The following is a 24,941-nucleotide window of genomic DNA, read 5'->3' as shown; positions in this document are numbered from 1 at the left end:
CCTTCCTCCCTTCCTTCCTCCCTCCGTCCCTCCCTCTCTTTCTCCCTCCCTTCTTCCCTCCCTTCCTCCCTCCCTCCCTTCCTCCCTCCCTTCCTCCCTCCCTTCCTTCCTCCCTCCGTCCCTCCCTCCCTTCCTTCCTTCATTCCTCCCCTCCTTCCTCCTTAGCTTCTTCTCTCCCTCTTTTCCTTTCCACTTTCTCACAGCTAATATGGGAATTTGTTTTTCGTGACTATATTTACTTATAATGGATTTTGTTTTTCTTGCCTTCTCAATGTGTGAAGGGGGAAAGGGGGATGGGATTAATTTGGAATGGAAAATAAAATAGAAACATATACATTATATATGTGTGTACTTTTTAAAACTGATAACCCAAATTAATAGACTATTTTCAGAGGTTGTTAGCACTACTTTGAACAGAAATTAAGATGAACATTTCAGTTATTATCTCATTTGATTTTCACAATAATCCTAGAAGGCAGGTACTATTATCATCCCCATTTTACAGATGAGGAAATGGAGGCAAACAGATTAAATGACTTGTGCAGAATCAGGAAGCAGAAAAATACTGTCCCCCAAGATTTTAAAAAGCACCACAGCCTGAAACCATCTAATTTGGGGGCAAATAGCCTTTAATGTTCTTCAGTAGCCCCTGAGAGTGTCATAACTTCACAAAGTCAGAGACATGACTAATTGTCATAATGATATTTAGTCACCCAGAAATGTCTATATTATGCTTAGTATAACTCCCTACATAGAGACTAAGAAGTACATAATCGGTACTAGAAGGATTCCTGAACAAAACAGCCATTAAAAAGTTGTTATTTGGAGAATTAACTTATGTGGAATAACACTTCCTAACAACATTGAGATGAATGAAGCATTAGCAGAAAGGAGAAGAGAATGTTCTATTTTCTTTAGGTAACCCAATTTCTGTTAGGTCCTACACATGCAAATATGTGCTTAGTAATGATCATAATTATTTTAAGAATACTTCCAATGTGCCTATTATATTGTGAACATTCTTAATCTAGATCTGTAGGAAACGGACTGACAAAACCAAAATCTAGCTTGTTTTATTGATAAAAAAAAAGCTCCAGATATGTTTTATGGGGGCAAAGAAAACTTTTCCTTTTGAATTTTGAAAGGATATAGTGCTTCTCTTCAATTTTTTTTCAAAAAACCTGCACCATTTTCACAGTAAAGAATTTGCCTAAAGAGTTTTTCATCACAGAGTATACTGAACTGAACAGCATATGCATGAATCCATTTTTAAATGGGGTCCTACCTGTTCTCTACCCCCAATGGTTACTTTGTCCATGAAGATGGAAAAGTAGCTTTCCATTTAGAAATATCTACTACAACATGTTTCCTCATTTAAAAAAAGTTGGACTATCAACCAAAACATCTATTTAAAATAAATTATTCCTTTATAATGAGTATTTGAAGATAGGCTTTAATTAAAGTTTCAAATCCCATCTAGTGAGACAATTATAGTATACTAGAAAAAGTCTCAGATTTTGAATCTAGATGCTGGTTTTGCCACCAGCATGACCTTGGTCAAATCACGTAACCACTAATGGCTTCTGAAAAATAAAAGGGTTGGACAAGATGGACTCTAACAGTCATCCCAATTCTAAATCTATGATTCTATGCATTATACAAACTTTTCAGAATAATAGATCTTGGTTGGTGTTGGGTGAGCTTCCTCACATGGCTAATACCCTATCCCTAAAGGACGAAAAATAACTACACAGAATTAATGATAAAAACAGCAAAAACAGAGAAGAGTTGGGAGTGAAGTCAAATTACTGGAAATAACAAAAATGCAGTGATTGGGAGAAGTGATTGAATAGATTGTGATATTTGAATGTAATGGATTGAATTATGTTATTAGAAATGACAAATATTGGAAATATAAAGAAAATAAGGAAAATATATAAAGAGACGAAGAAAAGAAAAGAGAATAAAATATTACATACTATGATTATATTTTTTTTAAAAATAAGTCACAAAATCAAGAAAAAAGTATCAAAGTAAAACAAATCCAAAGGGAACTCAAAAGTAGCAATTGTTTATATGAGTATATATTTGTAATGTAAATATTTTTAAACAACTTGTAAACAATGCAGGATTTATAGTTTTGTACATAATTTTTATGCATTGGTTTATTTAAAATTTTTTGGTTGCTAGTTATTAGGTATATAGCTTTATTTTATTTTATTTTAACTTTTTTAAGACCCTTCCCTCCCATCTTAGAATCAATATTTGGTATTGATTCTAAGGCAGAAGTGTGATAAGGGCTAGGCAATGGGGGTTAAGTGACTTGCCCAGGGGCACACAGCTAAGAAGTGTCTGAGGCCAGATTTGAAAAAAGTATAGTTTTAAAAATTGGTAAAAACAGATACAAATACAATGACTCTACATTCCCAGAAAAGAAAAAAAATATTAGATCTCTTCCTAATCATTTATATTACTTTCTGGGATAAATGCCAGGTTGTTAGAAACAAATGACAGCATAACATCATCTTCATCATCATCATCATCATCATCATCATCATCATCATCATCATCATCATCATCTTGGTCCTAACGTCATTTACTTGGTGTGAGAAATTTTAGATACATAAATTCCTACAATCTATGAAGATTAGCTACTTCTCTTCATCTTAGAGAGTTTCTGAAAATACTAAAAGGTTAAGTTACTGTATCCTCATCACACGACTACTGTGTGACAGAAGGAGAGCTTGAATTATGTCTTCCTGACTCCAATACCAACCCTATATCCACTACAACACACACCATTGCCTCTCTCTAGAGCCTTACCCCACTACAAAACCAGATACATTCATAACTAAAATAGTTGGTGAAATTCAGATTGAGACACCTTTAGAAACAAAATTATGAAGAGCCACTAATCCTGTAATAATGAAATACTGCTATAATTTTATATAAATATATAAACACATGCATGTAATACATACATATATGTTATATGTGATATATATGCATGTCTATCTGTACATATGGGTAGCTAGGTGGCACAGTTTATCTGGCCTCACATATTTACTAGCTGTGTGACCCTGAACAAGTTACTTATGTTTGAATTTTCTCATCTGTAAAGTGAACAAGAGAAGGAAATAGCAAATTGATGCAGTATCTTTGCTAAGAACATTTCAGATAGAATCATGAAGAGTTGGTCATGAAATGACTGAACAATTACATACTATTTATTTATTTATAAAACCCTTTCAAATGCTACTTTACCCTAACACACATGTCCAAACATCATTGCCTTTTTCTAATACCATCTGCCCCATTTTCAAAGTTCTGGAAAAGCTTTCCTATGAGAAAAATTTAGGTTTCTTTTTTCTGTCTGAGTTTATGAAAAATTGAACGATCACAGAATTCGAGAGCTTGAAGGACCTTAGAGGTCAAAGTCTATAAAATTATTCAGGGCACCAAGAGGGTGAGCACATGTTTCTTCACAAAATTACAGAACACCAAGACCGTTATCTTCTTGAAAGATGAACTTTTATGACTAATAAAAGATCTACATCAGAGAGGTCAACAACTCTGCCCCCTCCACAGACACACAACACCCGCTGAGGACACTGTCAGAGAGACCAATGGATAAGTTTCATGTTTCTCTGTTCTTAGAGTACAAACTCAGTACTATAGAAACAGATCAGTCTTTTAACTGCTGCCCTAAGAGGATAAGGGGTGTGGGGGGTGGCTATGAAGAAATGGTAAATGTGAACTCCCTCCATGAAGAACTTAAAATGTAAAAGGGAAGATGGTATCAAAGTAACTAAAGAACATAATAGAATTACAGAGGGAAAATGTGTGTTTGTCTCTGTGTATTTCTACATATATAGGCAAGAGTATGTATTTAATGAAGTAGAGGCCAGAAAAGACAACATAGATCTCTTCTCTCTCAATGGACTACATAAACAATACGATGAAGGACATTTTTGTCTGTGGGCCCCATAAAGGAAAATGTCATCTGAGCTTTAATTTACTAATTTAGGGTTGGGGGGATTGTTTTTTGTTTTGAGAATCCAATGACAGATCTAGAGGCTGACTGGCCTCAGGAAGAATTCCAAAGTAGACAATGGAATCTCAAGTTCTCTATTAAGTGCAGTAACAAAATGACCCATTCTACTCTGTTACTGACCAGGACTTCATTTCAATGCTTCATCCTGGTATGTCCCAGAATCCCATGATCCATATCTGTTCCCTACTCCTACATCTCTAACAGAATTTGTATGCCCAACTATTCATCCCAAACTCTTCCTCCTCCCAACCCTACTCTGTGCTAGGTGACAACTAGTGATCTAAATGAGCACAGGAACATTTATTAAGTACTTACTATGTGTAAGGCAGTGTTAAATAATAGCGATGCATTTTTTAAAAAATCAAGATGGAGCTTAAATTCTACTAAGAGAAGACAAACCGTAGATGAGAGTAGTCACTAAGAAGGGATGTTTTGGTCTGGGAAGTCACTGGGATGAAGAATGGGGACACAGAGCAATTTGACAAACATCCTTTCTAGGAATGGTATATTGATTTGATTACTATTCCCAAAGCAAAAATTGGAAAGTGAGTGGCTGTAGGAAGGAAGATGGTATTAGTATATTATAGTGGTTATAGATATGGTGAACTCTTATCAATCTAGACCTTGAGGCCCCAAAATAAGAATTGAATTGCCTAGTCAGAATCAGAGGATGAGTCATAAGGCAAGAATATGGCTCTAAAGTCACTTGGTTTTGGTAAACTCTCACCAATCAGGAGCCAGGGTCACTGAGAAAGAACTACAGTGTGGGACTGGAGGCAACAGTTGGAGCCAGTAGGATGGTGGGATGTTCTTAGGTTCTTAGGTGGGATGTTCTGCTAGGTTAATGTGTTGCCCTTACTAGGCAATATACTGCTTTTTAAATAACAGGGTCTCTTATAGACACGATGATGGGAATTCTGGGCATTATTGTAAACTGGTGTGTGCATAAGAGACTGTGAGTGAGTGAGTGAGAATATATTTGAAAGTAAACAGACCTTTTTAACTCACCAAATCATGTTGTCTGTGGGAGGATCAGTACTAGCCTATCTAGGATTAATGACTGGTGATTTTTGTGTAAGAATGTGATGAAAACAAAATGTATCATTATGGCAGCAGATTATTTCCAATGAGAACATTTATAAAATTGTATTTTTAAACTGAGTTTAAAAATACAATATAAAATATGTTGAATAGGAATAAAACATGGTGCTATTTAAGGATGATTTAGCCAGATTTTTAATGATAATGATCATTTTTAATGATAATGATAATGAAAATGAGTTCTTACCAAATGAAAGGCCAAAACAGGCACAGAGAGAAGAATGAGAAGAAAGTCAAATTTTCCCTATGTGCTTGGCTCTCATCACTGCTTTTAGTTTCTTGGTTTCACAAGCTTTACAATTTCTCCATCTACCCTCAAATCTGATTGGAGCATTGTAGTTTCTGAATTCCATTTTGAATGTACTAAATGGCTGTGATTTAAAATATTTTCTTCTAAATGCTACTTATTTTTAAAAAATAATATAAAGCCAAACTTCAAAAGCAATTTATGGGTCAGAGAAACAGTACAAGTGGCTTCAAGCATCTCTGGCTTCCAGTTAACATTGGCAAATTTCAACATGGGTAAATTAGTATACCAGCCAAAGCAAAGAAAACAAAATGCCCCCAAGATTATGTTCCTGTTCTTTGGAAAAGATCCATAGAAGGAAGTCTTTTTTTTTGATTTGGATGTTTATCAAACTGTGGCCAGTCTGACTGCTTATAATTCTTTTAATTTAAAAACAACTCCCCTCACCCCCATCTGTGTTCAATGACATGTTCCCATCACCAGAAAGAAACAAAGAATATTCTACAAAATAACTAAATTTTAGTAGTTGTCTGAATGTAAATTTTTTATGTGTCTACACCATCAAAGAACTTAAAGGGGAATCTCTGTATTCTGCCTACTGCTTTTCCACAGAATGCTCCCAAACCTGACTCTACCCTATTTCCCAATTTCACTGTCTCCTTTTCTCTGACATTAAAATCCTGAATTGCTTTCAAAGCACCATTGAGATGCAATCTTCTGCTCAAGGCCTTTCTTACTTTTGTAATATTCTCTTTTTTGATCTCTGAGTTATTATTGCTACCTACCACTTAAAATTACTTTGTATTTTTTGTCTATAATTTACCTTTATTATTACATGTTGTATACCTTCTAGTAGAATATGAACTCCTTGAGGGTGGAGTCTTTCATTCCATGTCTTTGCGTTCCCAGAACTTAGCAATGATCTACCATAATTGTTGTTCAGTCATTTCATTCATGTTTGACTCTTCATGATCCTGTTTTGATGTTTTAATAAGCACTTAATAATTGCTTGTTGAATCAAAGATCTGAATCTGCCCAAATTTATGCATAAGAACTCCAATGTATTTAAGAGGAGCTTGGGTTAGGAAAACTTTCTAAAGGAATTAGACTGGTTTATCTTTCCAATAAAATCTGGAAATTGACTCTTCCACTTTGGCAATACCTACCCATCCACATGTGGAACTGGGTGGGTGAATGGTAGCAGGATTGATGGAGTAAGAAAAATAAATAGATCAACAGAATGAAGCTAAGTAGCTCATTCATGATAGGTTTTTGGCGGGAAGACTATAGGACTTAGGGAGTTAAGTTCAATTAAAAAATCATTTCTTGCAATTTAAGAACCCTGACAACAGGTGGTAGCAAAGAATTAGAATCATACTTGGGAAGAATGACTTTCCTGACATTTATGGCTGCCACACTGAGCTTGCTCAGCCAATATTGCCATTAAACAAGTTCAGGTTAAGGCACTTGTGTATTCTTCACAAAGTTGAAAAACTGGACTCCTAATCTTTGAAAATTGTATCCTATGTGTTAACATACCCTCCCCTTCTCCCATCATTTACCTGACTTATGGGCTGGTTCTGACATTGAGATAGTTTTTTAAAAATAAGAATTAGAAGGTTCTCCCTATAAAACTTTAAAAAGTTATGAAAATGCTTGTTAGCACTTTTTCAAAACAAAGAACCTCTAAGCTGTATTCTTATTCGTTCTAATCTTTAAAAAGTTTTATTAATTACTTTTGTTTTTAAATTCTTTCATTTCTGAACATCTCTCTTTTCTCCCCCACCCCACAGACATTCTTTTATTTATTTATTATTTTCAAACTTTTTTCCAGATTACATGTCAACACAATTTTTTTTTCCTTCAAACCCTTGTACTTCGGTGTATTGTCTCATAGGTGGAAGTAAGGGTGGGCAATGGGGGTCAAGTGACTTGCCCAGGGTCACACAGCTGGGAAGTGGCTGAGGCCGGGTTTGAACCTAGGACCTCCTGTCTCTAGGCCTGGCTCTCAATCCACTGAGCTACCCAGCTGCCCCTCAACACAATTTTTAATAATTGTTTTCAGCAATCCATGTTATCTTCCTTCTTTCCACTCATCTCCTCTCCCCAAGACGGCAAGTAATATGACGTAGCTTGTACATATGTTTTCATATAATGCATATTTCCACATACATCATTTGGTGAAACATGACACAAAACAGTCACACTAGAGAAAAATTCATGGTGGAAATCAATAAAGAATAAGGAAATATTTCAACAAAACTATCTAACAGATCAATTGAGGGCAATAGTATAGGTGTATACTGTTCCACATTCATTTTTCATACTTCCTTACCTCTGCCAAGAAGTAAGGGAAGTTCATTTTAATTTTTCTTCTTCGATAACAAGATCGATCACTCCATTATACAACATTCAGTTCCAATTTTTATCATTGTAGTCATTGAGCATATCGTTTTCCCGGTTCTACTTGACTTTACATGAGTTCTTATGAGTCTTCCCATATGTCCCATGTATTATTTATATTTATCATTTCTTGTAGACTTCCAATTACTTTAAAATTATAATCATCCTTAGTCTTTTTTCCTTCCCACAACTCTATATTGGGCTCTAACCAACACTGTTTATTTCAATTACCAACTTGATTGTGGTGTCAAAATTCCACTTTGCAATTTGTCACTCTTCTCCAAGTATAAGAACTTGGGTCAGTTAGTCAATAAGCATTTATTAAAACTTGCTTTGTAGAAGGGGCAGCACATAACACAACAGATAAAGCATTGAGTTTGGAATCAGGAAGATCCGGAGTTTAGACACTTATTAACTGTATAACCTCAGGTAAGTCACTTAACCTTGTTTGTCCCAGTTTCTTCAAGGGTAAAATGAGTTGGAGAAGGAAATGGCAAACCACTTCAGTATCTTTGCCAAGAAAACCCCAAATGATGTCAGGAAAAATCAGACATGACTGAACAACAATAACAGTGTGCCGGGTACTGTAGTAAACAGGAGATATAAAGAAAGTAGAAAAAAAGTCCTTGCAGGAAGGAGTGATGCCAGTGGAAGAAATATCTAAGGTGCCAAATTATGTTTCTTTGGTAAATCAGGAGCTCTTCACTTAAAGTCAAGAGTGCAATAGATTCTGGAAGGGGGTGAGAAACACAACAGCTTTTCCTACTGTTTGTATTGCCATCTGGAATCCTGGCAGCTAGAACTACCATTCAGTTGGGTCCAAAAAGAACTAGGTAAAAAAAGGGGGTCAGTGAATAGTGAAGAACTGAGAGATCTCTAGATCAATTCCCTCTGAACTAGTATGAAAGATTAGGGTTAGATTTTTATTTCATTTTGTGATATTTCCCCCAGGTTGTTTGTTATCATAAAACCTCTCTATGCCTCTCTGCAGTTCCTAAGAGTGAAAAAAAATCTGTAGGAAACCTAAAGGAAGACCAGGTTTTTATTTCAGACATTATGGCAGGCAAGAAGTTAAAAAGTTGCTCTCCAATGGCAGGACCTGAGGGAGAAGAAACCTAAATCTGAGAAGAGGTCGAAATAATCAGAAGGGCAAGCTAGTGAGCTAAACTCTGCAATTTTAATCCAAAAGAGTATGTATAGGTGCTCCCATGATACCGAAAAATATACTAAATTCTTCCCCGAATTCCAGGAGAAGCACTAAATAGTGACCACCAGAGCAGCTCATGAAAGGATGATATCAGGGTCAGAAATAATGCCTAAAAGGGGAAGATTAGAATGCCAGCATTTGCCTTCCTTGACTAAGCAAAAACAGAAAGGTCAATAATTACATGTAAATGAACTGGAAGAGATTAAAGAGAAGTGATAGGAGTTACTTAGATAGGCCTATGGGACTGTAACAGACGTAGAAAAGAAAAACATTGAGTACAAAGAATATCAGGCTAAGATGAAGCAGAATTTCCTAATATTGACAGCTAGTTGCTATGGGACAATCTCCTGTCTAGTGGAAACTTTATTCCCTGATTCACTTACACTAAGTTGGGTAAAACACTAGAGAGAGGCATAAGGGAATAAACTTTGCTGTTGAGATGATCAACATTTTCCATTTATGTTTATAGTGACATGGCAGAAAACAGAAAACTAGTCTCAGGGTTAGAAGAACCAGGGTTCTTACCACTAACACCTACTTACTGGCTATGTGGTGGATAAATTAATCAGTTGATAAGCATTTATTACATACCTATTATGTACCAAGCACAGGGCTAACTCCTGGGGATACAAAGGAAGAGGGAAAAATAGTCTCTGCTCTCAAGAAGCTCACAGTCTATTGAAGAGACAACATGCAAATAATCGTGTATAAACAATGAATATACAAGGTAAATTGGAGATAATGAGCAGAAAGAAGACACTAGAATTAAGGGGGATTGGGAAACGAGGAGTTGGGATTTTAGCTGGGGTTTTGAAAGAAACCAGAGAATTCAGGAGATGGAGATGGAAAAGGAGAAAATTCCATGAATGAGGACAGCAAGAAGTCAAGTGTCACTAGATCAAACTATATGAAGGAGAAGGTGGAGAGGAAAGTATAACACTTCCTCTGGATTGAGAACCAGGCCTAGAGATGGGAGTTCCTGGGTTCAAATCTGGCCTCAGACACTTCCTAGCTGTGTGATCCTGGGCAAGTCACTTGATCCCCATTGCCTAGCCCTTACCACTCTTCTGCCTTAGAATCAATACGTAGTATTGTAAGTATAGTATCTAAGTATCTAAGTCATAGTATCTAAGATGGAAGGTAAAGGTTTTAAAAAAAAGACTTCCTACTCAATAAGTCTTCCTGACTTCAGGCATGACACTCAACTATACCACCTACCCCAGGAAAGTCAGACTTCAGACACTTACTAGATGTGTGACCTTGGACAAGTTACTTAAACCTTGTTTGCCTCAGTTTTCTCATCTGTAAAATGAACTGGAAAAGCAAATGGTGGACCACTCCAGTATCTTTGTCAAGAAAACCCCAAATGGGGCCACAAAGAATCTGACACAATTGAAACAAGTGAACGAACAAACGCTTCTTCATCACCCTTTGGGTGATACTCAATTCTTTAGGAATTACAAGGTTCCATGCCTCCTAGCCATACTACATTATAGAATTAATGTTGGTATGAAAAAATATGGGCCTTTGTTTTGGAGAAGAACTTGAGATTGTTAAAAAAAACCAATGAGATTCTCAAAGGTAATCCAGTCTGCTCTCTTCTCCCTTTTTAATTATGGACCTAACTCCTTGTCTCTGTTCAAAACACTTATATTGATTGATGAAGTCTCTAGGCTGACCATTCAATATATATTATAGTTTGAACAATAAGAATTCTTCTAATGCAGATAAATTGACCAAACTCTTCTGAATGATTCTGAATCTCATTCAAGTGGCTCTGTGATATTCTGGGGCTTGAGGTAATCGATACATTTTTATCCATTTGTAGTTTTATAGCTAGCTTATTTAAAACTTCTTGCTTGAGATTTATAAAAATTAGGAACCATTAAGCCTTTTGTATCTGCATTTTTTAGCACTTTTTAAAATGTTAGGCTCTCAATAAAAATTCTGTGAGACACTGTTTTCCAGGATTGTTTACTATAAATTATAGACAGAAGAACAAGTTTCATTTAGAGGGAGGCAGTTTTGAACATATATGTCTAATATATTTTTTAAAATCTTTGCAAACTTCAGTTCTTGAGTTTCAGTGAAATCTCAAAACTTTCCTGTAGTGTTGCTATGCTCTGAGGAAAATAATTCTGAAGTCCAAAAGCAATTATCTTTTCTAAACAAAGTGCAGTCAAATATAGATCTCGATGGGACATTGGAGGGATTCTTAATTGCTAGACTATTCCAGCTCTTTGAAGAGAGTTCTCAGCAAGGTATTAAATTGTTACCAACAGCTTAGACAATTTAACTTCTCTCGTTAGATTGATGATAATCATTAATTTTATTATTGTTTTGCATTTATAGAGCTGCTTTCATCCAGGTGTCAAAGGCCCTTGATAAAATCTGAAAGTGATTCTCATAACATCCAGGCAAGGTCGGCACAGATGCCTTAAAGTAATAGGTTTGATTCTGTCCTTGAGGGAGTTATCACCCCTTGATGAACCAAAGGGGAAAAGATCTTCTGCCTGATTGCCCACAGACTCCTCAGTCACTAGTGAAATGACCTAAAAGCTAAGGAAGCCACATGACCAAGTACAATGATTTGTAGATCTCCACTTCCCTACACACACACACACACACACACACACACACACACACACACACACAGGCAACATTATGTAAGTGCCACACGTGCCCACACAGGAAATAACCATTGAGTCTTGGGTAACACAGAAGGCAAGCAACAATGGGGGGGGCATGGTGGTGCACCCCTCTAATGCTATTGACCATAAAGGATGAAGGAGGCAGATGACTTGATCTTTGGATGTCTGAGTGGCAGTAGACAGCCCATTAGTGTCTACATTAAGTCTGATATCAACATGGTGATCCCAAGAACATGGCGGCCACCTTATTGCCTAATAAGACATAGACTAGCCCAGGTCTGAATAGAAGTTCAAAACTTCCTTGCTGCTCAGAAATAGGATATCTGGGATTAGTTGTAGATGGTATTTGGCCTCAAGAGGCCCTGCATTCCAGCTTAGCCAATATGGAAAGACAGTCTTAAATTTTTTGCTTTGTTTCTTTAAGCAAGCCACAATGACAGCATCCATGAAAGGAGATACCAGTAGATAGTAAGGCTGGATTCACTGCCTTAGGAGATTAAAATGCATACATTTGCTTTACTTGGCTAAGCAAAGAAAGGGGAGTAATACATAAATGAGCCAAAGGGGCATAAAGAGAAGTGATAAGAATTCTTTAGACAGGCCCACAGAACTGTGAAATATGAGAGAGAAAAATACTGAGCATTTAAGTGTAGCGGTGGGGTTAGAGGTCCCTGTAAAGAGTCATTCCATTCAGGGAAGGGTCCTTCAGTACCTGCAGTATTGAGGGCAACGCTTGGCACTTCCATTCATCTCTTCCACTCTTTCTCCCCCAGAAGGAAAGTGGAATCCATTTAATGGGACCCTTTTTCTTTTTCCCTTTCCCCATCCTCCACGCTTGTCAAAATACCCCCTTTCTAGTCGTCTTCTTGGACCACAATAGCAAAGCTTGAGAAAAACACCAGCTCCCCAGGGAGATATCTCAAGGGGCAAGTATTTTAAGTCCCCAAAGAGATGACATAATTTTGACTAAACTAAAAATTCACAGAGAGGGGAATAGTCATTTCATGAGCAAAGTTCCCTCAATAGTTTTTGCATTATGGACTGTCTAGGAGTAAGACTCTGCATTTTCTCAAATATAGCATTACTATGAAGAGAATGATTCAAGCTTCAGGTACATGAGCTCAATTGCAAATAGCCCAGGTTTTATCCCATTAATATACTGCTCAAACCTATATGGAATCTGGAAGGCCACTTACTGGTGAATCAATGTCCTCTAGGAGCAAAACAGAACAACGCTCACATTTTAACAGCGTCTGGGCCCGGTGCATGATTTTCTTAACAATTTTCTCCAGGTCAGTTTGTTCTTCAAAGAGGTCATTAACCACCTCAAGCAGAGCCTATAGAAAATGAAAGAAACTTAGTTTGGGGGATGTAAGGTTGGCAAAATGCTGTGCTGGAAGGAACTCCAAGTCTTTAAAATAACATTTTATAAAAAAATCATAATTTCTGAGGTAGAAGGCTTTAGAATATGAGGTTCTTTTGCTGAAAGCATATAGAACATCTTCCAACCCTCTAAAATCTTTCCTAATTTGTTATATATTTCTTTTCTTTAAAAAAAACAATAACTCATCTTCCATTTTAGAATCAATATTGTGTATTAGTTCCAATAAGGGTTACACAATGGGGATTTAGTGACTTGCCCAGGGTCACACAGCTAGGAAGTGTCTGAAATCAAATTTTAACCCAGGATGTCCATTTGTAGGCCTGGCTTTCAATCCACTGAGGCTTCTAAATGCCCCTTGTTCATATATTATTGGGTAAATTATCCTTTGGTAGGACAAGGCAAAATTTAGTGACAGTAGCATTTTACACAGCAGGAATCATGTGCTCTTTAGTCTGGAAATTCTTTCTCCCAAAATATTATTATACAAATCAACTGAAAACAAAGCCACTGTTATTATCAGTAATAGACTCATAATTCCTCCCCAAATCACATTGATTCAATCGATTGTAAGAACTATTGAATTATTTAAAAGAAACATTAATCTTTCTTTTTATTATTTTAATAAAATATTATAAGAAGTCATTTCTTTTCCATTGGCAACAAATATTGTCCTCTTGTTCATAATCGAGAACCTCACTTTCAATACTATTCATCTAGCACCCATGAACTAAAAAGGACACTCATTAAGCAATTATTAGTTGCCTACAATGTGTAAGGTGTCATACTAGATACTAGGAATACAACAAAATTTTTTAAAACAGTTCCTGTCCTCAGGAAGTTTACACTCTATTGGAGAATACAAAATATAAGCAGAAAGTACAGATAATTTGAGGATAGAGAGAACATGTTGGGAACCTATGGGGATTAAGATTAGTGTGCAGTATTGATGGAAGAGCCATCTCAAAGGAGATGGCACCTGAGTTGAGCCTTGAAGGAAGCTGAGGATTCTAAGATACAAAAATAAGAAGGGTGTGCATTCTAGGCATGGGGGACAGTTTGTGCAAAGGTACAGAGGTAAGAGATAAGACTTTATACTTATCATAGTCAATAGTTTGACTTCCCCTAAATATTTATCATATTCTTTCCTATATCATAGTCATTTGAAAACATAACTTATTCCTCCTACTATATTATAAGATACTTAATTGCAAGAGACTGAATCATTTTTCATATTGGTATAACCCTAGCACCTATAAAAGCAACTTTCAGATATTGGGTAAAAGCAACTTTCAGATATTGGGTGCTGTGTGCACACACACACACTCATATGCATATGAATATATATGTATGGACATATATATATTTAATTAAATACAAATTATCTTTCACTCCAGAAAAAAAATGATGTATTGTTCCATGTCATTGTCCACCAAAATATCCCAGCACTGATGGTGTTTAATTCAGGGAAGAGCTCCATAAGAAGAGAAATAAATTGGTGAAAACAGTAAAATGCACAGTATATTTATTACAAAGGAAGAAGCTTATTAAAGATTATGCTATAACTTTTTTCCAGGAGGATTTTCCTGATTCCTTCACATTAAAATAATAACTCTGAGTTTTAATGATAGATTTTAATATGAAGTAATATTTTTCAGATATTTGAAACTAGGATTTCATTTTGCCTACTCACTCATGGACATTAGGTCTTTAAAAAATCAGATTAAAGTAAAAAATATGAGCCATCGGTGGCACCAATATTTAAGTGTCTGGCAAAAAGATTGTTTCTTTTTGTTTTGATATGATTTTCAACCCTAATCTTAACTTTTGACAAAAGTGTTTAATGAGTTTTCCAAATCTGAGATCTAAACAAATATATGCTGTTATATATCACAATACTTCTGCCTTAACACTCAGAAATGACTAAGTCCTTCTCTGGTCAGAGCAACAAAAGTATATTTCCAATTACACATGAATGAGTTGTTTTGAAAGAATGTATGGGTTGTTTAGAAATGTTAAACATTTGGAAAGTTCTCTATGCCTATTTAGATTTGAAAGAGTTTCAATGAGCTGGGCCAGTGCATTCAAGAGAAAGTCCAATTGAAAGGATAATTAAACAAGAACCAGAAATCCTGGGTAGCATTTCCCACTCAAAGCTGTTATAAAAATAAGTTGATAGCTATAGAGAGTTTTGCACTGCCAAACTAAAGAACTCTTTTCCAAGGCATTTAATCTCCCATCATTCCAAACTGAAGTTTACCACTTATCCATGAGTTGAAAGACACATTAAATGTAGTCCATCTGTGTAGTTTTCAGATTTGAATCTCACTTAGAGTCCATTGATGTTCTATATGTAGGTATTCAATGATGAATGATATATTCAAATATAACAAAAGGATTCTCACTCAAAGCCCTATTCTGATGTCCTGGGTTTTCAAAGGTGATGTGGGAAGAGCTCTAGTTCTGGCAAATTTTTCCTAGCTGTAAATGCTTTGAATAAAGTCTCTGTGATGATTTGTAGGTCTGCCATCCAAAGACCTGCCTGGCTACATTCATAGAGACTCATGCCCAGAAAGCTGGCCATCATATATATATATATATATATATATAAACACAGCAGCTCACGGAGACTAGTGTAGTGGAAAAATAACTGTACTCAGAATCAAAGGGCCTAGATTTAATTGCCAGCTAATATAGACTAGCTGAGCGATTTTAGGCAAGTCATTTGACCACTGAACTTCAGTTTCCTTATTTATGAAATGGAAACTAATATTTATACTATATGTCACAGGGTTGTTATGAGATACTGATCTGTAAACCTTAAAGATCTCCATAAAGGTGAGCCCTAATTATTGTTATTTTCATGAATGAAACCATAGTGGGAATAACCACAGTCTCTTTTTTTTTAAACCCTTACCTTCCGTTTTGGAGTCAATACAGTGTATTGGCTCCAAGGCAGAAGAGTGGTAAGGGTAGGCAATGGGGGTGAAGTGACTTGCCCAGAGTCACACAGCTGGGAAGTATCTGAGGTCATATTTGAACCCAGGATCCCCCGTCTCTAGGCCTGGCTCTCAATCCACTGAGCTACCCAGCTGCCCCCAACCACAGACTCTTAAAGAACTAAAGTAATAGCAAAAACTACTCTTATCCCTATGGCTGTGCCTATGCAAAGAAAGCAAAAATGGATAAACAGATGATCAAGATTTTTAAAATCCTGTTATTTTGGAAAATCAATTTTTTCTTCTTAATCCAAATTGGCTTTCTGCATTAAACAGTTTCAGCCCACAACCATTCAGCTTCCCACGTTGTTTCAATTGTACAGAGATAGCCTCTGAGACCTGTAAGAAGATTGTTCCAGAGAAAAATTAGAACTGGCTTAGATTTTGCATTGGGAAATTCCATTGGGACCATTTTATTGTTTCGAAGTACAAATTGTAGTTTAACTAAAAAGTGACAAAATGTTCACATTAACAACTCAGAGTAATTCTACAGAATGGAAGGAGGACATGAGAAGCTCATGTTCTTGTGAAATTTGGCTAACGTTCTCTTAATTAAGAAATTGACTTAGTATTTCTGTTAAATAAATCAGGTGCCCTGTCAGGAAATGTTTACTCAATTCTGCTCCTTTTTCAGCTGTTTTCTTTTACAATCATGAGAGCCCCCAAGCGAAATAGTGAAATAGATAAAATTCTATCTTTTGAGGCAACATGGCATAAAGTATAAAGGGCTGGCTTTGGAGTCAAGGAGAGCTGAGTTCAAATCTAGCCTCTAAACATATTTTCTGAGTGATATTGGCAAGTCAATCTTTCATTGCTGGAGGCAGTTCTCTAAAATTATAAATCACATAAAAACTGCTAGCTTGCACTACTGAGGGAGTTTTCTCATTGGAGCGCTCCATATAGCAATGAAATCACAAGTCCAGCCCATGTCCTCAAATCTGTCTTGGGAAGCAAACCACAACAACTCTCCTCCTGTCTTAAAGATCCCTCCTCATTCCCATGCCCAGTGCTTTCAGAGAGCAAGAACAGGTAATAATATATTAAATTTTGCCTTCTCCAAGTTCCAAATCTATCTTTTCTTCCCTTCTGTAAAATTTGATCTTTTTTTTCAGTCCATTTTATTATGTATTAAATCTTTGTTTTCTAAAATGATAGCTAAAAAGCTATCAGTATTGAAGCATTAATTAATTATTTTGTTATTCTTCCAGGCATGTTTGCATTTTAAAATCAGGACTCTTAGATATTCAATGCCTTAACCCAGTGATGGGCAAACTACAGCCTGCAGGCCAGATGCAGCCCCCTGAAATGTTCTCTCCAGCCCCACTAGAAACAGACTGACAGATAAGCATTTCCTTGCCTTTGGGCCCCTCTTTAAAAAGTTTGCCCATCACCGCTTTAACCCAAAGGAAGAGAGCAGCAAAGTGGCTCAGTGGATAGAGCACTGGACCTGTAGTCAGGATGTCCTGAATTCAGATTTGACCTCAGATACTTACTAGTTGTTTAAGTGACTAGGCAAGTCACTTAACCTTATTTGCCTTAGTTTCTCATTTGTAAAATGAGCTGGAGAAGGGAAAGCAAACCACTTTAGTCTCTTTGCAAAAAAAAATCAAACTTCAAATGAAATCACAAAGTCATTGACATGTTTGAAAATGACTAAAGGACAACAACAAACCCAAAGGAATGATTTTCTAATAGTTCAATTTCAGTTACTCTGGCAGGTTAGTAGGGGAGATATTTAGGGTTGGTTAGGTGTCCCTCAAATCACACCTACAGATAGCTGCTAACTCTTCCATGTTATGATTATAGCAAAGACAATTTTTGCAAAAGGTTCTCTTGGTGGTGAGAATGAGATAATGTAGTATAAGCAGTAGAGACAGGCAAAAATAGCAAGAATCCGTAGGCATTTTCTTCAAGTGTTGCAATATTAAATTGATTTATTTTTCAATTCATTCAATTTAGATCAAGTCCCTAATTAAGCAGAGTTTATGTGGAATGGGGTTTTCTGATTAATTTAATTTTTAGTTTAACTGAGGAAGAAACAAGAAACTTATTTGAATGCAATATATTTTGAAAAGCTTCCTTTTAAAATCTTTTTAGAATATATTAATCTATTTTCCTGTCTAAACAGGAATTGGAGATTCAGGATCATGTAAGTGCCTCAGTTATCATATCACTGGTAGTTTACATATTCTTTTCATACAAAGAATGCTGAGAATGTATGAGTATTTTGAACATATACTGATCCTGACTCATATATTGGTTTGTTTTTTTAAGTGTTATTAACACATCATTTCATTATTTTCTAACAATAATAGTAATGACAGTAAAGACCCTCTTAAAAATTTGTAGTTGCCTTTTGTTTTGTTCTGAAGGGGAAAAAATGGTTCTGGTTTGGTTCCAGTTGATTTTTGAAGTTTTAAGCCACAACTCTACTTTATAATGGAAAGAAAGACTTTCTTGAGGTTCATTGTGCTTTGGAACTTATGGGACTGCCCTTGCATCTATGGTTGTCTCCACTTACGAAAAAATAGTCAATCAGTTCTGTCAGTGCTATCAAATAGATAATTAATTCAATGAAAATATATGCCAACTGGTTCTTGGACTAAAATGATGAACTGTTTGACAGACATAATTAATCAATTCAGTTAAAATAATTCATAGAGGTAGCTATGTGTCACAGTGGATAGAGCACAATTCCTGAAGTGGGGAAGACTTAGGTTCAAATCTGCATTCAGACATTTCCTAGCTGTGACCCTGGGCAAGTCATGTAACCTCACTTGCTTAACCCTTACCAGTCTTCTGCCTTATAATCAGTACTTGGACAGAAGAAAAGACAGATACAAAGACAGAAGATGTATGGGCTTAAAAAAATTATATCATAGGTTGAGGAATGGAAGGGACTTTAAAAAGCATACGGTCCAAATCTCTTTCTATTTTTTTAAATAAAGGAATAGATTCAAGTCCACAGAAGTGACTTGTCCAAGTTTATCTGATAAAAGACAGAGTAAGGCTTAGAATCTAACATTTTGACTCTAAATCTATCCCTATTATATCATACTAGTTCCAAAGTTCATCTAATCTCTCTGATGACACAATGAATGACTCCCAAATGATCTAAAAAATGTTGTTTAATTTCTTTGTCCCAATTTATCCACTTGTAAATCTTCAAAATGTAGACCTATTTGCCTCAAGTATGACACACATTTGTGAAATTTAAGAGTGTTCTCCCAGCAAAGAAAAAAAGTCCAATAAAAAGAAAAATCTTTGAGGTCTAGTTAGATCATGTTGGTCAAAAGCCTGGAGCTCTCTGAATGTACTATGAAATTTTCAGATTTTATTTCCATTATAAACTGATAAGCCTGCAAGAATGCAACTCCTTTTTACAGCATGGATTTCAAATTAATTTTCCCTATGAAATGAAAGCATGAAATTGGCACCATCAGGAAGTAACATCAAATCCATTTATTTGTATCCATCTCTGTTCCAGCCTGAAGGGTATTATCAACCACATACTTGAAGGATTATACATAAATTATTTTGAAGTAAAATATTCTTGGCCCATCCAAAGATCATCTGCTATTTTTTAAAGATGAAATTACTCATAAGAACTTGAAGGAAAGAGAGATGTGAGACTTGTCAATAGTTCTGTTTTCTACTTACCCTGCTTCTGTCATACTCCTTCCTTGAGGCAGCAAATAGTTGAGCATTAGATATGGCAATCCCACAAAATGGGAGATACATCTGCATAACCTGGCACAGAGAAAAGTTAGAGATTTACTATGCTAATTCTACCAAGTTAATTTTATTCAGATAGCTTCTTTTTTCCACAACATGTCTAGTATATGCAGTTATAGGTTATACTGTCTTAATAAAATAATCTTTGTTGGATAACTTTTTTTAATTTTACAAAAAGTTGTCTGTTCTCTGAGTTAAAGGCATTTACAACTATGACTCATGTACCTCACACCCCTGTTGCTGGGCTTCTATGAGTCTGTTCTAATTCTTCGGGGAAATACCTTAAAATGCTAGTTTCTTTTGGGCTGGTAGTATATTTTACAAAATATCTAAGTATATCTGATGCCAAGGACTCCACCTATATGGTTTAAAAGGTCCCACAGATTTATAAACAAGCACTCAAGGTAATAAATGCATTATTTGTCCCATGGAAGATGTGGGAAACTCATAAAGAACTCACAATAGTCCATGAACAATTAATAATTATTTCTTAAGCCAATTGATTGAGCATATGCAACCATTATATACTTCTGCCCCAAGGACACCATTAATAGATAATGTATTCCACCATCCCCATTCTGTAATTCTGTTATATTCTCAGTCTATCTAGAAGAAAGGGAAAAGGGAAAAAGAGAACAAAAGGAACTCTGGGCCCTCGTAGGTTAGTTTTCTGTGGTTTAAGAAACTTCTCTCCACAAAATGTAGATTGGGAGAAGGTGTGGAAGACTTTGTAGGCTTCTAAGTTAAGTTGGGGAATTTTCTTCAGGAGAACTGGGAAAAGTAATTACTTAATCTCGACACTAAGCTCCAATCTCATTCTGATCTCTGTCAGCTGCTCATGCCTCCCTACCAAAATTATCTTCTACCATTTTGCATAATTTTGTGTATATTTATATGAGTACATGTTGTCTCCTGAAATAGAATGTATACTCCTTGAGGAAAGGATTTTTTCATTTTGTCTTGTATTCTTGATGACCAACACAGTGCTAAATACACAATAAACACTTAATAAACACTTATTAGTTGGCTGATTGATTGATTCATTCCTTTCACAAAGACTTAGAGTACCCATTAAAAATAGTCAGAAGAAAATAGAACTAAATGGTATCGAAAAACAAGAAAAATACTATCAAGGGAAACAATGAAAAGCACTTGAGTACCATCATCTTCTCTTAGATCCCAATGGAGACAATCCAGAATCCTGAGCCTCAAAACCCTAGAAATAGAAGTACCTCCCTACACCACTGGCCTTCAGCCTAACCTCCACTGCTGTTCAGGGGAGCAACTTCAGTATAGCCTGGGCTTGCAACTGCTTCTGCCACTCTATTCTTCCTTTATTAGCTTCCATAGCTACTGAAATCCAAAAAAGAAATTTCTTATCACTATATTTCTTGGCATTGTCAGATGGTTCATCATTAGAAATGGTTATAGTTTTGTCAATTTGTCAAAGAACTTTTGGTGTACTGGAGAGAACACTAGATATAGTTAGGAAGACCAGAGTTTGAATCCTGACCTGGTCATTTACCACCTAAAAAAACCTGGACAAGTCACTTAGATTTTCTCGACGTTACTTACCTCAGCTGTAAAATGGGGAGAATAGTACTACCTACTTCACAGGGTTATTGTGAGGATCTAGTGAGATAATAAATGTAAAATGTTTTATGAACCTTAAAGTGTAACATGTGGTAACTATTATTTTATTACTTTTAAAAAGTTTTCACCTCACACCTAGCAGATTGGCTAAAATGATAGCAGGGGAGAGTAATGAATATTGGAGGGGATGTGGCAAAATTGGGATGTTAATGCACTTCTGGTAGAGCTGTGAACTGATCCAACCATTCTGGATGGCAATTTGGAACTATGCCCAAAGAGCGATAAAAGAATGCCTGCCCTTTGATCCAGCTATACCATTGCTGGGATTGTACCCCAAAGAGATCATAGATAAACAGACTTGCACAAAAATATTTAAAGCTGTGCTCTTTGTGGTGGCAAAAAACTGGAAAGCAAGGGTATGCCCTTCAATTGGGGAATGGCTGAACAAATTGTGGTATATGTTGGTGATGGAATACTATTGTGCTAAAAGGAATAATAAACTGGAGGAATTCCATGTGAACTAGAAAGACCTCCAGGAATTGATGCAGAGTGAAAGGTGCAGAGCCAGAAAAACATTGTGCACAGAGACTGATACACTGTGGTAAAATTGAATGTAATGGACGTCTGTACTAGCAGCAATGCAATGACCCAAGGCAGCTCTGAGGGATTTATGGAAAAGAACGCTATCCACATTCAGAGGAAGAACTACAGGAGTGGAAACACAGAAGAAAAACAACTGCTTGAACACATGGGTAGATGTGGACATGATTGGGGATGTAGACCCAAAAAGAACACACCAATGTAACTATCAATAATATGTAAATAAGTCTTGACTGACCACACATGTTAAAACCAGTGGAAATGCGAGTTAGCTACAGAGGGGGGCGTATTTGAGGGGGGGAAAGGGTAAAGTAAAAACATGAATTATGTAACCATGTAAAATTTTTCTAAAAATAAAAAATTTTAAAAAAAGTTTTCACATAAAACCCTGAAACTCTGGACAAATTGGTCCACTGGTCTACCACTTATTTGAATAATACCATTGATTGGATTAGCATCCAATTCAGTATGACCCCACTGCTTCCTGAGAAAAAAGGTTGTCAAATTGCAAGATCTCCTTACTCAAAACTGTCATGATGATCAACCTTTGCATAGTCACTAGTGCTCCTTTGTCTTCTGGTAACAAAAGAAGTCACCATCTATTGAAATACAAAAATATACCAATATTGCACCTGCTGGAAATGCAGATGGCTATGACCTCTAGATCTAGCACACCATGAGTGTTTATAAAATTAACTGAAAGAGATGAATTCTTTTAATATGTGTCAGTGCAATCTTGGAACAAAACTGGAAACATTTCACTAGCTACAGCCAAGGGTATAATATTGCTTTTAGAAAATGGCACCCTCAGCTCAGTCGTACAGCAGTGGGTTACTGTGCAGCACAAGGAAATTGTTAAAAACAAAACAAAACTAAACTGAACTTCTAAGCTTAGATTAGATTATAAGAGATAAAATTGAGGAACTTCTAAAAACCTAACAAGGGAAAAATCAAAGAACTTCAGATCATTGAAAATACTTTCTTTAATGAAAACTCTAGGAATTAGATGTGATAATGAAATAGATGAGGAAAACAGCAAGCAAATCTCGAATGATTTTGTGAAGAAGATGGATATAGTTAGACTAAAATGCTAGAAAATTTGACAGACTGAATACAACAAATAGAACAAATATACCATTTTAGAACAATATTAAAATACTAGTATGTCCTATGACTACCATGAATATTATTCTTTAGTTTAAAGACATTTTAAGATGTGCACATAACTGATATATTTGGTAGCAATGACTGTAAGAGTCATAGAAGGAAAGATTGACCTATCAAGGAATACCCTCCAGGACAAGTGTCAAACATTATCATGGCAGAAACAGCTTGAGAAAGCTACTGAAGACCTTTAGATATCATTGGAATATTACATAAATAGATGTCTGGTATATACAGCAGAATATATGAAAACAATGTCACCTAATTAAAAGCAAGAAAAAAGAAATATACAAAAGAGACCTCAAAATATTAAAAATTATTCAGATGCAAAAGTGTAACAAATGAACCAATTCAATATCAGTCAAAAATTGATTGTTGTTGGGGGAGGGGAAGTTATTGAGATAAACAGTAAAGAAATTAAATGGTAATATAGAACTGCTAAAGAAGGTGGGTGAGGGAAAAATCTCTGGTCATTTATATGATTATAGGAAGTCAAGTACAACAAAACACAAGCTGAATAGATTTAAAGATTATGTACCATTATTATGATATAGCATTATTGTGAAAGGACAGTTGTGTCAGGTGAGATGACAAACTCTAGCCCTTCTGCAACACTGGAAAGTAGTGGATCCAGACTAGAGACAAAAGTATTGACTCAACTGTGAACTGATCCAACCATTCTGGGGAAGGGGGGAGAATTTGGAATTATGCCCAAAGGGCTATAAAACAATGCATACCCTTTGATCTAGTAATACCACTATTAAGTCTGTATCTCGAAGAGATTTAAAAAAAGGAGAAAAGACCTACTTTTACAAAAATATATGTAGCTGCTCTTTTTGTGGTGGCAAAGAATAGGAAATTGAAAGGATGTCCATCCATTGAGGAATGGCTGCACAAACTGTGGTATATGATGGTGATGGAATACTATTGTGCTGTAAGGAATGATGAATAGGATGATTTCAGAAAGAGATGGAAAGACCCAGACTTCTTTGGCCTACTGCTCCCTTTCCAGAAAAAATATTACTTAGCCCCCCTGGAAATTAATTTTTTTAAATTTTAATAGAAATTAATAGGAAAGATAAATGCACCTGTGGCCATCACCGCCTCCCTGGATTGCTGCAGCACCCACCAGGGGGCGGTAGCACCCACTTTGGGAATCACTGACATGAACTGATGCAGAGTAAAAAAAGCAGAACCAGGAAAACACTGTACACAGTAACAACAATATTGTGGTATAATCAACTGCAATAGTCTTAGATACTTTCAACAATACAATGATCCAGGAAAATTCTGAGGGACTTATGACAAAGAATGCTGTCCACTTCCAAGAAAAAAAACTGTTGGAATCAGAATGCAGATCAAACCATGAAAATTTTCACTTTAGTTTGTTTAGGTTTTGGTTTGGGGTTATTTGTTTTACAATAAAAATGAATGACACGGAAAAAAATAAAAAGTACTGGCTCAAATAGTTCGTGTTGAAGCAATTAATTGCTAGTAAAGCAATTTACTAGCTCCCTCTAAAAAATAAGCCTAACCCCACCTTTCTTATCAGAAGATATCATATGTCTATTCCAAAAGGATGAGAAACTAGAAATGCCTTCAAATATATGACAATTGCACGTTTGTGTACTTTACACAAAACACCTCCAGCTTGTATCACTCAAAAAAAAATTCTCTAAACACAAGTAAAGAAGTTAGCAAAGAGTACCAAAAATAGAGAGTACCAAAAAGTACTAAGATGCAATTTAATGAATGAATAAATGAAAGCATCACACTTATGAAGTACTTACTCAATGCCAAATACTA

General features: G+C 35.9%; 1 protein-coding gene across 1 annotated transcript in view; it reads right to left on the bottom strand.

Annotated features, from left to right (window-relative positions):
- PDE11A (phosphodiesterase 11A) overlaps positions 1 to 24,941 on the bottom strand; it is a 532,399-nt gene that overhangs the window by 265,665 nt on the left and 241,793 nt on the right. The window contains exons 3-4 of the mRNA XM_044669081.1: positions 19,704 to 19,793; positions 12,860 to 13,000 (exon numbers count right to left, since the gene is read on the bottom strand). Of these exons, the coding sequence (XP_044525016.1) occupies positions 12,860 to 13,000; positions 19,704 to 19,793 (231 nt within the window). The remainder of the gene's footprint in view (positions 1 to 12,859; positions 13,001 to 19,703; positions 19,794 to 24,941) is intronic.

This window comes from Gracilinanus agilis, chromosome 3, assembly GCF_016433145.1.
Source record: "Gracilinanus agilis isolate LMUSP501 chromosome 3, AgileGrace, whole genome shotgun sequence".
In the NCBI taxonomy this organism is placed as follows: Eukaryota; Metazoa; Chordata; class Mammalia; order Didelphimorphia; family Didelphidae; genus Gracilinanus; species Gracilinanus agilis.
This window is presented reverse-complemented; position numbering and strand designations above follow the sequence as displayed.